Source organism: Idiotropiscis lumnitzeri, chromosome 3, assembly GCF_059441095.1.
Source record: "Idiotropiscis lumnitzeri isolate Australia: NSW breed Sydney's pygmy pipehorse chromosome 3, RoL_Ilum_1.0, whole genome shotgun sequence".
NCBI classification, from domain to species: Eukaryota; Metazoa; Chordata; class Actinopteri; order Syngnathiformes; family Syngnathidae; genus Idiotropiscis; species Idiotropiscis lumnitzeri.
In genome coordinates this window covers 21296766-21312896 of record NC_142393.1, presented here as the reverse complement: position 1 = coordinate 21312896, position 16131 = coordinate 21296766, and the positions used below count along the sequence as shown (strand labels likewise).

Below are 16131 nucleotides of genomic sequence, written 5' to 3'. Positions count from 1 at the left end.
ACGCCAACGTTGTAGTCCTGGGGTCATTTACCGAACAAAACTATGAACATAAAAGTGCCAACAGGTTAATTGCAATTGTATGTGTCCTTATTAGAGGAGTCTGTCTCAGCAGCCTTCCGGCAAGCCCGCAGAGCAAGGCTGGATTGGTGACCCAAATGAAATTCGCTGACGCAGCCATTTTGGTTAGATACAGATTTTATTCTGGTCACACGCTGATGTCAAAAGAAGTCTCCCAAAATGTCGTGCGCGGGTGCTTGGTCCCTCTCTCCTGCGTCAGTCTTCTTAAAGCGAGCGGTATTACTAGTCAAACTTACTTAATGCATCTGCAATGCCCGCACCTAAAACATCTTGGTCTTTTGATCTCCTCCAAAACCCTTAAGGGGACTGAGTCACCCCTCAATGTCTCCTTAGATTCAAATGGGCAACACGATATTGCTACACAAGACCACATCTCTTTTTTGTGGATGATCGGATTACAACGAGAGGAGGGATTCCAAGTGATTTACAGATGTCTGCCGTTGTGACTCTTCACTTTGAAGATCCAACACCCCGCAGACCCTGAAAGTGCCTTCAGATATTTTAATTTAATCATCCCCCACTGTCTTCATAGTTAAGTGAAGAGAACTAAAGGAATATCAAAATTAGTTTATAGAATAATATACCCCAACATCATTCCACCAACCGGTAATAACATAGCAGTAAAGCAATTATTCAATTCCATTTTATTTCTAGTTTGTGACAAAAGTGAACACTCACAATATTTGGTTGTAAAGTACGCAGCCTGGGCAGCTTGTAAAACTGTAAATATTCTGGCAATACACGGGAATCAATGTCTAAACAACTGATGGCAAAAGTGAGTTTTGGGAAAAGTCCACACTACGATACAATACAATATTATTTATAAATAAAATTATATATTATTTAAAAATAAGCGCATTTCACAACAGGTGGAGCTGTAAAAGACCCAAAGTGTCAGTAATTGGTGTTGCCATCAGCACAGCCACTATCCTCTCAGGCATGGAGTTCACCAGAGCTTCACAGGTTGCTCGTATAACTCACCCAATGCTTCCTAATGACCCCACTGAGCTTGTCGATGTAAGAGAGCTTATGTCTGAAAACGCTCAACAGGGTTTAGATAAAATAAATCAAACAGAGGGTACGGTCATAACTGAGTGGGTGTGTTTGTGCCGGCTGTTTGTTAGTAACCTCGAAAACCCGTAAAAAGAATACACGCCCTGTTCACATTTTCAAGCCCAATAGTGAAATGAAACAATAAAATGAATTCTTAAGACACGCAGATGTACATTTCAAAGTGAGCATAACCTAGAGAAGAAAAAGTCAAAAAAGTCAAACCAACGTAACTGCGTGCTTTATTGATGTACAGTAAAGCATTTTTTTAATAATACAGTAGTAGTAAGGCATATATTTGGTGGAGTCTGATATGCTGTGAAGTATTGTGTTGCAAGAATGACACACATACAAGTTAGAAATGATAAAACTAATTCAGTGTCTTGATCAAAACAAAATGATGCTGGGTCATGCAGCATTGTGTGTGTGTGTGTATGTGTCTTGTCACTCTTTCAACGATTACAAATGGATTTCATTTAGTCACACATGCATGCTTCGTAATAAGTCCACAACATCAAAACAAAACAAAATAGACTTTGAAAACAAAGACAAACACTATTAAAATGCATCGACAGTTAATATCTAGGTTCCGGATGACCCAGGTATGACAGTAGTCGTAGCTGTTGAGCAGTGAATAGTCTCGACAGAGAAGACAAATGCAGTGAATGCGTTCAATACATTCACCTTTCAAGCTCCATGAAAGGACTTGGCTACAGTAGAACAACCTCTGTATTCATTTGATACATGGTCAAGTACAGTTTGCATTGGAAACTTAAATATTTTTTTGATCAATTTGAGTCATTTTAAAGTTAGCAGCCTCAATGCAAAAAAAAAAACAAAAACAAAAAAAAAAACAAACAAGCAATGGTACAGTACTTAAAACAGGAAGAGATTGAACTACAAAACTAAAAGCCAGTGTGCAGTTTAAAACCAAAAAGCCGTGACTAAATTCGACTGTCACGCGTGCCAGTGTAGGAACCTCTATGTTTTCTTTTACAATCTCAAGCAAACGCAATGACTCAAATAAAGCCATCATGACAAATCAAAAGAAATTGCCTCAACATTTTCAGCAAGCGAGGCTATATTGCAACTTACTGTATGTTTGGGCGGCCAATCAACCGTAATAAATGTTAGGTCTTACTCAAAGTTACAGAAGAAATCCAATCCAGTCGAATTATTCCATATGACATGCACTTTTCTTTTTTTTTTTTCCAAACACCATCGAAAGATGGCTGAATGAGTTATTGGATATGGATATTCAATAATGAGAAGCTTATTTAAGATGGATGATGACAAACCAAACTAAATGTGAGTATTGTACTGCATTGGGACCACCAATACACACATACACACACACAACGTACTGTAAAGTTCCGGGATGCCTGCATTACCTTAACAGTATTGTACGTTGTTATAGAAAGATATTTTCCTCTTAGTAAACACCCTTATTATGACAATCATTCTCTCTCTCTTTTTTTTTGTTTTTGTAAAACAAACATTTGAAATGCTTATTTTCCGGTTACAAAGCGATGCAAACATATTACCACACTAAACACACTTAATTGTAGCGTTCTTTGTTGCCCGCCCCTCCCCAAAAACTTTTTTTTTTTTTTTTTTTTTAATACAATTGCATAGAAGTTTAAAAACCTGCCTCCCTCCGCCCAATAAAACAACTTCAGGGCATTTAAGAAACTACTAAATCTACAAGTTATTTATTTTATTCTTTAAATTTGATCTCATCATTGCTGGAAACGCAATCCTTCACAAAAATAGACATTTTTTTTGTTGTAAAGTCTGTCTCCAATTCAGCCTTCTTGACTAAGAAATGGGAAGAGATGGGTGAGTGTGGGGTTGGGGTGCAGTGTCAGAAGGGCAAGGCCTTGATGGCGCTTGGCTCGTCAGTCATGACGTTGACCAGGGACTCCATAGCACGGCCCAGATCGTCGGCCATGTGGAACAAACTTCCGATGCTAGGACCTGCCGAGTGGGAGAGAGTTGGGAAAACTAAGTGAACAACGAGAATAGAAGTTTTATAATATATAGCATTAGGTAACGGCTTCTTTGGAAGTTGTTTTTAACTTACAGTACGGCTGCTTGTACGCATGCACCATTGTCCAGACATGCATACGTGCATAAATCATTGATTACTGTTTGTGACACTCGCATTGACCGGGGAGGCCCACATTCGGGCAGACATCTGAGAATATCTCATTTCACGTTTTTTTATTGTCCTTTTCTTCATATGAAAATGATGAAAAAAAATTGCCTAACTTGAATCCTACAGTGTAAAGCCGGCAAAAGGAGGACAGTTAAGAGAGTAGAACCACTAACCTCTTATTGGTGTCCCCTTCTCCCTCCTGGCCCACAAACAAAAGTAAGACAGGGAGATAAGGAAGGAGGAAAAATCAGTATTAGTCATAGAGAGGAAAGAAAGATAAAGTCGAAGAGAAAGCGCTACAAGAATGGCCTGAGTATTGCAATTGAGCAAACAACAGATTTCTTCACCTTGGCTATGAGGGAAAGAATTATTGAGCTGTTCCATCACATCCTCCAGACCAGATGCATCTTGGGAAGGGGTGGACAGCTCGTCATCACCTAAAACAGCAACAACAGGGGATATATTAAGGACATGTAGGATTCTCTTTTTTGTACATACAAAGTCGACGTAAAAATCTAAATGTGATTTTTGTTTCACAAACGCCCATCTAGCCGCAAGACTGCGTATAACCGAAACGAGGGCTCAACGATTTTGAAAAAAAAATAAATATTTTTTTCTCTTTCAATTCTTTCCCGTCAATATGGTGCTTGTGATTTAATATGCATTTTTTAGGTCCTTTTCCCGTGTATCTTTTAACAAACAAATTAATCTGTATTACAAAAACAAGATCAGATTTATTACTCTGGGGAACACTGGGGAAAAAATGGTTGAGTTAGATTTATATGCTAATTAAAATATAGTTGGCATGCGATTCCAAAATTGAATAAAACACCATCTGGAGATTTCATTGAACCCTACACAGATTAAAGAGACCTTTTAAATGTTCTTTGACAACAAATTAAGTACAGCCTGATTTTTGTTTTAGTCCATTGACAGTCCAGTTTGAGCTATTTTCCGTTTTACGTTCCAAGTTATTTCAGCGACAGACAATGGAATATCCATGAGCATCTGAGGCGTCCTGCAAATGAAAGGCATGAGCGTGTGTCCACTCACCCATTGTGTCAGTGGTCTGGCTGGCAGCCACGCGCAGCTGAGGCAGGGAGGAGTCAGAGCGCTGAGACGAGGTGGAAGGGGAGGACAAAGCGGTGCCGTTCACCTTGGAATCCGTCTGTTGACAAAAACACGCGTCAGACACGCAGCCAAATGTAAAAATAGACACTGCAAAGTACACTGGTAATTTAACTTAAAAGCGCCCTCTGTGAAAGTACAGGTTGTGTTTCACGCTTGCATTTTCCATTTTTTTTTTTTTATGAGGGTATTTTGCAAAGTGCCTTTTTTTAAACCATTGGTTCTAAGCAAGTGACTGTTGAGAAGAAACCGTTATCATTTGAATTAAAACATGGCATCAAAGATAAGGCATGGTAAATATTGCAAAAATATGAGTGAAATTTCAAAGCGGATGAATTGCATTTACACTCCGTTCAATGATTAAATTATTTGAGACACGAGTGATTTGAGCCTGGTGACGGAACAAATTCAACTTGGAAGTCAAGGACCACTGTAGACATGAATCAGAGCATGATGAACCTGCTCCAGGAGCTGCCTCAGTCGATGCAGTTGAGACTCCAGCTGTTTGTTGTGGTCCTCGAGGATCTGCATCCGGGCTTCCAGGCGTCCCTTGTGCTGGCGCAGCAATTTGGCCTCGGCAATGAGCTCAGCATCCCGCGCGCGCTGCGGCGACACCGGCAGCATTTCCGGGGGCGACGGTAGTGGGGACAGACCCTTCCTGTCGTGCGCTTTCTTCAGACGGTCATATTCGGCTTGCAGCTTTCTGCGGCCCAGGCAGACACGATAACAACATTAGTAATTTGGCAATGTGATCACTCAGTCCAACTGAGCCGAGAGACACGGCAAGGCACGATACAGGAGGTATTTGGCAGCAGTTAGACACAGGCTTTGAAAAAGGACATGGTCAAAAGGCAACTTCCACTGACCTGTTTTCCTGCTCCAGGTCATTGAGGACCCGCTCCAACTCTCCTTTCTCCTCTGTTTCCATGGAGATGAGAATCTGGGCCGGGCTGCGGGGCTGGCTGAGGGGAGAGCCTTGGTTCAGAGACTGGCAGTAGTGTTGGATCAACATGTGCTCGTCATCACTGCAAACAAACATGCACAGCAAACACACAAAAATAAGTACAAAGCGCTTGTGGAGGCAGCAAACAAGGGTTCACAAAAAAAGAAAAAAAAAAAAGAACCCAAAATCTGTTTTGCAGGACTGCAGAGCAATTCATCAACACAGAAAGGCTTCAGATCAGATGGTAACTGGGCCACATTTTCAGATACCCTGGCTACACGAGAGAAAAAAAAAACCCTTTCTATACAAAATCAAATTTGCAATAAATATTTTCAGAGGAAAATAATCACTTATTCCCATTTTCCACTTGTGGTGATGTAACAAAGTTCTAATTGAACACATTGATAAATCGTTTGTGAATAGGTGATAAAGAGGAAATGGAGAAGAGTAATGTGCTAGAGAGACAGGTTTAGTGTAAGGTATTTAAAAAAATGCCACAATTTAAGGGTCAAGTAAAACATACAAATGCTGGGAAAGCAAATTACAATGACATATGTCATGTGCAATCGTTTTTGCACATACCTAAAATTGAATGCAAACAATATCATCGACAAAACCAAATGAATTCTAACATGCACATGCAGTGAGGACCGTGCACACTACGCAAATTCAGTGATGGCCATCTTTCTAAACAAACTAATGGGTGCAAAAAAAAGGAAGCGCAGTCAGCCAATCAGAGTGATGACGAAAAAAAATAAAGAACAAAGCAAACAGAAAATGTTTCTCACATGCTCTCATTGGGTGAGATACTGTCATTCAGATAAGAGCCATTACGGTTCTCCATTTCTGCTAACCTGTGGAAGAAACAGAGCAGTCAGTTGCAAACATTACCTTAAAATAATATTTTTAAGTGTCTCTGTACAACGTTGATGTAGTGAAAAAAAATTAAATTGTCATCATACTGAAAGTTATTCCCATAGTTTTTGACTCTCTCGAAATAAGGAAACATGTTTTAGAAACGGCTGCCAGTATGATACAAATCCAGTTCTATACCACTGCAATCTACACTTAATCGCATGTGGACACAATTATTGGTAAACCCCTGTTAAAAAAATAAAAACCCACAGTAGTCCCAGAAATAACATGAACCTGATAAAAGAAGTAACTAAAAATGTCATTCAAATTAACCAGTGTACACGAGACATGTTTGAATTGTGGTTCAACAGAATCATTATTAAAAAAAAAACAAAAAAACCTCATTAAATAAGCCTGGAAAAAAAATGATGGCGCCCCTAGAGAGGTTGAAAATAATTGAAAATAATCATTCTAAATAGCATCACAGGTGTTCTTCACACTTTTAATCAGTCAGTCGGCCTATTTAAAGGGTAACAAGTCTCACTGTGTTGTTTGGTGACATGGTGTGTACGAAACATGGACCAGAAAAAGTGAAGGAGAGTTGTCGCAGGAGATTACAAAGACATTTATGAAGAAAATGTTCAAGAGCATAAGACCATCTCCTAGCAACTTGATCCTAAACACTTTTTTGGCTTTTATTTCATTAATAGGGTGGGTACCACGTAAATGGATTTGTCTCTGAAAGTGTCAAACCTGAGCATCATCTAACGTATGTAAAGGCAGATATTTTGATCTAACTGGCTTTCGTTAAACCGCGGAAGATAATCAAAACTATTGCGGCAGTTGTACGCTGTCGTGTGTATGAAAGCACAGCTCAATTGTGTAGTTGACTGTCGGCATGGTGTCATTAAGACAGCAGGTGCGAGCCTGGGGGCGCGAGAACTGCTTTCAAGAGCCTTTTGTTGGGGATCTAACATGTGTCATGCGAGCAAATACCACGAGGTCGGCACTGATTAGCGACTTTGTTGAACTGCCCACTATTTGACCGAAAATGGATGTTTCTCAGGCCTTCGCTAATGTCTTTTAGATGGCGACGAACTTGACTCTTTGTGGCACCCCGACAATATTAATGGATTTTTCTGAGTTGGCGTATTGACCAAGGTTTAAAAGGCCCATGCTGACACACTGCATGATGCAAGCAGCTTCCCAAGATGTCCTCACTCTCCATCTTGGATTTAATCGATAATGGCGGCACCATCACAACTTTTAAAGTCATGACTCATATGTAACATATTGATCATGGTAGGTGTAACTGTTGTCACTCTTAAATGACAAAAAGTACATGAAATAGGAACTTTTTTTGCGGGGATCGACAGTCCTCCTGCTTCTCTAAAGCAAAATTTATAATTGGGAAGCATATGGACAGCATTACACTTCCATAACTAACTAGCAAGATGGATAGATATTTACATTGCTAGCTAGTTAGCCATCTAGGTAGATCACATTTAGGTTTGTTGGCCAGTTATTATACTCTAACAGGTGTACAGTGAACGCCACGATTTCCGCTATTCACGATAGGAATCATTCCCTGCACCACTCACTCCAAAATGTGTCCGTGGCCAATATGCCACCAAAGCAATTTTTTTTTTTTTTTGTGAAAAAAAGTATAGGTTGGATCCATCCATTTCACCACAGTTTTACCTTAAATTTCTTACGGAGAAGCTGAGAGAGGAGCTGAGCCTTTAGTGCAGTATAGTTGTATGTACTGAATGTCTTACGCTGCCCCAAGATGGCCAAGGTGTGCACACTCGAATAAGCAGTGTGATAAAAACTATTTCCTACTGTTTAATATAACATAAATATATTCCTAAATATTTTATTATAGTGTGATATTATTCACATAAGAAATAGGGGGAGCCTTAAACAAATTTATGACATTTCCACTCATTTCAATGGGAAAAGATAATTTGAGATACAAGTATTTTTTATTTATGCGCATGTTCTTGGAATGACAGGTTTCTACATTAACAGTGGCCTGGGACCACTACATGATCGTCAGGTCAGCCAAAGTTCATTATCCAGACCAGCAATGGAGGACAATTTAATCGCTGGGGTTTGTGGTACAACACGGCTCGCTACATGTACTGGGACGGAGCCAGAAAAGAAATGGCTTGGAGGAAAATAAGCATAGTGGTTGGCATATCTGGTGTTGGAAAGTAGCCAGCAGAATACTAGAAACAAACATTGTGATTGTTTATTTAAAAAAAAAAAAAAAAAAAAAAAAAAAAACACGGAAGCCGAGAAGAGGAAGGAGACGAGTCGCAATATTACACGTTCGATCTGAACGTACAATTATTAACTTTAATAGATCAAACGCCATTGACCTTGCTACTGCGCTGTGCACATTTTTTTGTGTGTGCATCAGGTTAAGTCCTTCTAAGAGGATTGGCTTGAAAAATATATAAAGGCCGGAGAATATTGAATGTTAAATTCTCAGATTTTATACTGAGGAAGAAAAAAAAGACAAGCAAAAAAAAAGTAACTACACAAAAGAAATATATTCTTCAAGGCTTAAATAATTCCGTATAAAGACATTGAACATGAACTAATCATTGAAAATTACCGTATTCCAAATATAAGGCCAGTGCTGGTTCTGGGAGGGCCACCAACACCCAGAAAGGTTTAATGTGGGGCACAAAATGATTTACAGTCACTCTGTTGAAGCACCGCGGTGCTTTTAAAACCAAGAAAAAAAAACTGCTTTTTGAAAGATGCTTTTACTTAACTTTTAGATTCCTTAACTCATTCACTGCCAGCCCAGGTAAAATGAAAGTACGTCTATATCCGTCAATGGTAGCGAATGAGTTAAGTAAAATGACTATGGACTGAAATTTGGACAAGCACTGCGTCAGGAAATAATCAGGGCATCTGATCCCATGTGGGTTACATAGGTGGGATGGGGGAGGGGAAGAGGCGCTTCCCCTTGCAGGAAGAAGTGTGCAGCACTTTATTATTTCTCCAAAATGATGATGATGATTCTGAATCACATCAATCAAAAATGTTCCTGGGTCTGAGAGAGCTCTCTGGAGAAGCGATTATGTGAAAGACTCACAAGGCTGCGCGCGGCAGCAGGTGCTGACTGCGTATGTGTTTGCATGTGTGTGGGTGTGGGGGTGTGTGTGTGTGTGTTACCGGTTGGCGTAGTGCTCGATCCGAGTGTGCGTGTCGTCATGCGAGAGCTGAGGGGATGTGCCAGGCCTGCCGGAAAAATTTGAAATAGAAAAAGACAGGAGCTTTGTGAAATGCAACCGGGAGACTCATTAATCCACATGCTCCCGTACGCCGCGGAAGCTCACAGAAGGCCAGCGTGGGCATGAGACGCGTGTAAATAAGAGTCAGCCCTCTCGGAGGATTGTAATAAGTATGCAGCGTATTTGTCCTTGAAAAATGATGCTTTCAGTAGAAGCGGCCCTTTATGACAAATTCTGAGAGAAATTATTTCCTTGGAACAGCTCAACATTATTATAGTTTCTTGGCTGGTTATTTAACTCTAGGTTAGTTACAAAAGTTAAAGATATAGTGTTGGCGTTTAAGGGGTCAGCAGGTAAATTGATCAAATTTCTCATGTTTGAATTGATTGAATGTTCCCCAAAAAATGCAATTTCATGTTGGCCACTACTCCGTCATGAATAAGTCATGAAAGCAATGTAGCTGCCTGAGCGTGTTGCTGCTGGGGTCGTTCCTTTAGGCAGAGATGCGAGGAGGGGTGGGAGGAGTCAAGTGAGGCTTTGCTCAAATCTTCAGCAGCTTCAATCCCACATATTCCAACGTTAACATGTATATTTAGTTTTTTTTTCTACTTTAATTGGTGCTTTTCTATTCTATGAATTATGTGTCTTGGCTCAGTACAGATGGGAAACACTGTTTTACACAGTAGTTTATCCTCTATCATGGCAGATACAGAACCAGAAGATGTACTTACGCATGGTCCACGGGCCAGAAGTTGATCAGTGTGATAGGGCTGCAAAACAGAAGGGAAAAAAAAAACATGAGAGGTGGAAAACCATATCCAGCGAGGCATGCTGGGAGCTGACTGAGAAACAAATAAATTAGCCGTGTTAAAACATTGTTTAATGGACAGGGATGAGATATTTTTGCTACTGCAACATACTGTATTATCAGCAATGTACAAGCCAAACACAAAAGTAAAATAAAGTATGATTGTTTTTCCATTTTATGATCAATTTCCGTGCCCTATTCTTACCTGTTGGCAAAACAAAAAACTGTCTGGCTAATTGTGAACAATGCATCGTCCACACAGCGGATTACCGAGGCATTTAGCCCAAAAACAAGATAATATCAAAGACGGCAATCAAGAATTCAGTACAATAGCGGACTGGCGAATCTGCCTTTTTGAAATGACATCACTCGACGGAGATTACCGGAGATTATGAATATGGTTGGATTGCGTTCCATTACTCAAAAGACGGTTGGACAAAGTTTACTTCACACAAGGTTTTTAATTACACAGTGAGCATCACCATCTGGGTTCCGTAATTACTGATTTATTTTAGAGCCGTACTTCATCAAAATCTTGGCAGGTATCAGGTTGCTAAAAAACAGATGGAACTATGAAAGCTTGACTGTATTTTATGGTCTAAAAAGGTGCTACTGGTGTGACGTTTTTTCTTTTTGTAAATCTGTTACTATCTTGTAACCTCCTACCATGGGCACCTTTAAAAATGATGTCTAAAAAAAAGTGTTTACCTCTAATAGGTACACACCTCATGTCTATTGCTCTGTTTAGTGATGCTAACGGGGCATTTTTGAAAAGCCACTCTAGACTGGCGCACCAGTACAGCAAATGCAGTCATTGGGAAGTGAGGAGCAATGAGTTATACTTCACAGCAGACGACCCGTTTGGTTAAATGTGGAAAAACACCTCGGTATACTAGAACACCTCAAGAACTTAAAAATCAGCCCTACTGTGCTCTCCCACCAAGAAGGTCGTCGCAACAATTTTCTGTGATTCTCAGTTCCCTTTTATATAATGTAACAAGCAACAAAACAAACAAGCAGACTGGCTGGCTACATCACTCAACCTGCCACGCAAGTAGAGTTAGCTGTGAGGATGTCGATCACGAGTGTTAAACTCAAGGCCCGGGGGCCAGATCCGGTCCGCCACATCATTTTATGTGGCCCGCGAAGGCAAATCAGGCGCAACTTTCTGTTTCTTGCTAAAATACCAAAATTGGTAATTGTCATTCATTTTAAAGACATTAAAATATTGCAAGCATTTTTTCTTCGTTACCATACACACTTATAAAAATGAATTGAATCGTAGTTAAACAAACATCATTTTCCTGGATTTCTATATTAAAAGCTAGTTATCCATCAGTTTGTTGTGTATATGTATATGTAATAATAACAAGAATTTATATGGGCTCAGTGTCATAATTGCCCACAGAGCAAAACAAAAACTATGATGTGGCCCATGAGGAAAAAGGAATTTGACACTCATGTAGATGGTCCAAGGAGAGCTCAGTATTCTGTGCACATATTAACGAACCCCGTCGTTCTTTGTGAACCTCAGCCAACAATGCACGTGTATCCTGCTTATGTCATCTTTGTTAACAAACTGAAAACGGGTCTATAGGCTTTGTGAAAACGAGAGACTCACGTTTCCATGTTGTCGCCTTCTAGGATGGTCTGTACAGGAAGGTAGCCCATACGTGGATGTTTGGTAAAGTAGCGCTTAGTCCTGAATTTGTTCTTCAGCACCTTGGCAAAATCCCTGACATCCTCACCGGATGTAGTCTGGAAGGGAAAAAAATGGGGGCTTTTTAAACAATGATTAACAACGTGGTGTGTCATTGCATTGCCTTTGTTCATTTCCCAGATCCGCCCCAAAAATAAATGAGATACTCGCCAAGGATGAGCTATTCAATTTCTTAGCCTGATTATCATGTCTGAAATACTGAACTTTTTCCGCAAGCGGATTAAATCCCCAATCATGGACAGAAAAATAATGATGCATCAATCACCAAGGCTTTGTTCGAAGATCATGGCACTTCGAAAGCGCCCCACCACATTGCCTCAATGTCATTGTGACTCAGCTTATATACTCTAGTCGGGGTATTAAACAGCATTATTCCCCTCCATTTCTTTCTTTCATCTAAAGATCCAGTAAAGTGAATTCAGAGATGTGTTTCCAAATATATAACACGTTTAATATACGTCAGCTATGTATCACAATTTTTTGGACATATAGCGTTAAACTGTTTCCCAGATTTTTGGGAGGGGCTTAAAACAGCGCTCAGTGAATAACTTGGACATCTGGCATGAGGGCCCATAGCTTGCAAAATTAACGCTTACTAATTATTAACGCTCTTGAAGGTTCGAGAGCAGCACTACATCGTCTGGATGTTCTTTAGACAATGACGAGTGAAAATATTTAGTGTAGACATTTTTCGGTTCAGTCTGTTTTGATCAAATGGATCGCTCTAATGCTTCGGTGAAGAAGGAACTGGCGAGCCACTAAAGTGCATGCCAATTCCTTTCATCAGATTAAACTGCTTAAGAGCTCATTTTATTTATTGCATCACTCGTGGCTCAAAGACCTTTGAGAAATAGTTTGGAAAGACAATGTAACCGCAGTCGTTATGTGACGTATTCAAAGCTTTTTGTCTGGTCAGAGGGTTGGCATGAGAGCAAAATTTCAAGTGGATGGCTGGCGACGGCCTGGCGACGCGTCCTGCCATTTTACTCAATGACAGCATAATCAATTTTTGTTTGAGCTGGCACAAGTGATTTCTTTCAACAATAATTGAAATTGCTAGGAATGCTTGATTCTCAGTATGCATGCAAGAAAAATTAAGAAGAGATTTGGGGTTAAAGTGCTGTGTGATAATGAGGTTGCTGCTTTCAATCTTGGTTTTGAATTGGGCTTTTAAACTCCAATTGTTAGGAGCCTTCAGTTTGCACAAGGAAAAGCGTAATGCTATCTGTAAACCCGTCCGCTAATGAGCCCGTGTAATTGTACAGCTGAGCAAGATTTCAGGCACCATTTAAGTGTGTCGTTTTTTTTTCTTGTTTTTTTTTACATAGTGCGACAGAGGATGAATATAGATGTGCTCATACCGGGGTGCAGTACTCCACCATAGGGTACTGCATCTTGTGTCCCTTGGCGACACGACCAGAGAAGAAGCAGCTTTGGCAAATGTCATAGTTGAAATGTTTCAGACTGCGATATCTGCATTGAGAGAGAACCAAGGGAGAGGTCAAAAAAGGAAGATGCCTCTTGGGCAAAAAAAAGAAAGACAAGAAGGGAATGTATGGCCCTGTTGTCACACATAGAGGCAGTAGTTACAAGATTTTCAAGCAAGAAACAGAGAACAATTTATTCCTCGTCCTTTGGACTTTCCAATAAAAGATATTGCCACTCATCAGGAAAGAGAGCAAGCCACATCCTCTTTGCATCAAAGAATAAAAATGTCTTTAAAGTTATTTTCCTGGTTGCACAATTGACTTCCAAAGACAAAACTTGTGTTCCATCTGAGTGGCGCCATATGAACAGACATTCATTAGCTATTCAAGCACAAGCATGTTTAAAACCCGAAGATCAAAAACTTAACTAACTGCGCTAGATAACATTCTGTTGACAACACAGCGAGCACTGTTTTTAGCCGACACAAACGGTGAAAACATGACACAACACATACATGATGTCATTTCCTCAGACAGGAATGTGAAGTTGAAGACTGGCACAATGTCTCGCTATTTTCAAGCTGTAAATATCAGTTTCCCTTTCTTACATGTGCTACAGTGTAATTATTTGCTAAGTACCTTTAGTGAGCACTCTGGTGTTAGGAGTCAAGTGCTCTGCTGTATTTTATTAGTCATTATTATTTTTGCCGCGTGCAAAATACATGCTTGAGAGAACACCGTGGCTGCTATGCAAATTTACTATTCTTTGAAATATTGATGGCACCGTCAAATGGAAGTAAATATATTCTCTGTGCAGTAGCGTTTGGTGATATATTGAAGAGTAACTAATCTGATTACTTTTCTGGAATAGTAACGCTTTCGATTTGTTGTTACTGGAAAACTGTGCACATTTTTGGAGTAACATGTTACTTAGTGACACATTATTGTCATCACCGGCGTACACTACGTATGTGGTGTAATGAATAGTGATGGCGAAAACGAAGCTTCAAAATTGCTTCATGAACCAGTTGTTGTATTTTTGAATCCTGTAGGTGGCACTGTTGGCTGAAATCGTGGTTTTAAAAAAATGGCCAGTCAATGTCTTTTCAGCCCAATATTGAACAGAGAGTGCCATCTACTGGAGTCCAAAAATACTACAACTGGTTCATGAAGCAGCTTCATTTACCCATCGCTAGTAATGCATACCGTTAAAATGACATCTAACAAGGAAACAACACGGAGAACTGTGGCATTTTCTCTGCAAACATTTCTCTGATCATTAAAGAAATAAAGATTAATGATGTATAAAAGAATAGATTTCATCACTTAAAAAACAGGGCTGTTGGTACATGATTAAGACTGTAGTGATGGGACCACTGAGTGCTATAATAACTTCACGGCCAGCACTCGACAATGCATACAGACAAGAACATTAGTCTCATTTTGCTTCAATTTAGGCTTCAGCAAAAACTAAATCAATTTCATGCTTTATTGCCCATTATGAAGCAAAACTGATGATCCGTCAACATTTCCTCCGATGTCTGCTCATACGTGTTAAGGAGACGCTGACCTGAAGCCGATGATGGGACACTCCTTACAGATGTTGCACTTGGCCTGATGTTTGGCCGTTTCAGCGGCTGCCACACGGTGCAGCACAGGAAGCCACACCATGGACTGAGGTTCCAAACGCATCCAGTCCAGGAACATGGCAGCCTCCAGTTCTGGCTTGTTGTTAGCCTGGAAAGAGTCAAAGAAAGAAAATTGAGGTTACACTATAATTTGTGCCCATTTTTTTTTTTTAAATAAATAAACAACACTGCAAAATGGCAACCAACAGAAAGAGCACTCAGCAGATGGACGGCACTTACGAATTGGAAGCAGCTTCGTACAGAAGGCTCGATGTTTGAGCCGCCGAACGACGCCACCTCACCAAGCTGCCGTGGGATCTGAATGGAGTCGTGCAGGAGAAGACCGAGGCGACGCTGGTCACAGAAACCAGTGGCACTCGCAACCTGCCTGAACAAGACTGTCAAAGGGGGAACCAATTCAGTAATGACACGTACAAGCCTAAGCCAATGCTAAGTTCTCATACAAGACATTTTGTTACTGTGCTAGCACCGCTTAGCAACACACGCGAATGTGCGTTCTCTGAACCGAGGACCGGGCCATAATTTGCATGGCATTCTCAGAACACAGCCACAGCACTTCTTCAGATTACTCTGATGTCATACTTGCGCTGCACCCCAGAGGGCAAAGTCATAAAGCATCTGTAGACCTTTTTATGTTTGTAAACAATAGGCTTTAGGGCACTGCTGGATGGCAGAAAGTGATTGCCTACCTCTGGTTTGAAAAGGAAGTGATCACAAAAAGGGTTGTGCCACCAGATGTACCCTAAATTTTAGGGTGGGCAAACGTTTTGATTGCCGGGCCACAATGGGTTCTAAAATTTGACAGAGGGGCTGGACCAGGCGCAAGTGGATGGAGTTTTTTGGTAATCTCACCTCATCGGAAAAAAAAAATACATTTAATTTTAAATGAAAGTGAACAAAAGCATTACAACAATATATATGTATTTGAAAAAAACACATTTAGAAAATAAAACGTTAACAAAGTTTATTAATTATCTTTTTTTTTTAAGTTCGGCGGACCAGATTAAAACGTTTAACGGGCCACGTGTGGCCCCCGGGCCGTAGTTTGCCCACGCCTGCCCTTA

The 16131-nt window shown here is 40.3% G+C and overlaps 1 protein-coding gene across 1 annotated transcript in view; it reads right to left on the bottom strand.

The window, feature by feature from the left end:
- Positions 1 to 1353: 1353 nt before the first annotated feature.
- Positions 1354 to 16131, bottom strand: part of dmd (dystrophin) — a 128957-nt gene continuing 114179 nt past the window's right edge. The window contains exons 73-84 of the mRNA XM_088289733.1: positions 15287 to 15444; positions 14989 to 15155; positions 13353 to 13464; positions 11893 to 12029; positions 10195 to 10233; positions 9405 to 9470; positions 6146 to 6211; positions 5281 to 5439; positions 4874 to 5117; positions 4340 to 4454; positions 3634 to 3723; positions 1354 to 3105 (exon numbers count right to left, since the gene is read on the bottom strand). Coding sequence (XP_088145859.1) covers positions 2993 to 3105; positions 3634 to 3723; positions 4340 to 4454; positions 4874 to 5117; positions 5281 to 5439; positions 6146 to 6211; positions 9405 to 9470; positions 10195 to 10233; positions 11893 to 12029; positions 13353 to 13464; positions 14989 to 15155; positions 15287 to 15444 — 1466 coding nt within the window. The 3' untranslated portion in view covers positions 1354 to 2992. The remainder of the gene's footprint in view (positions 3106 to 3633; positions 3724 to 4339; positions 4455 to 4873; positions 5118 to 5280; positions 5440 to 6145; positions 6212 to 9404; positions 9471 to 10194; positions 10234 to 11892; positions 12030 to 13352; positions 13465 to 14988; positions 15156 to 15286; positions 15445 to 16131) is intronic.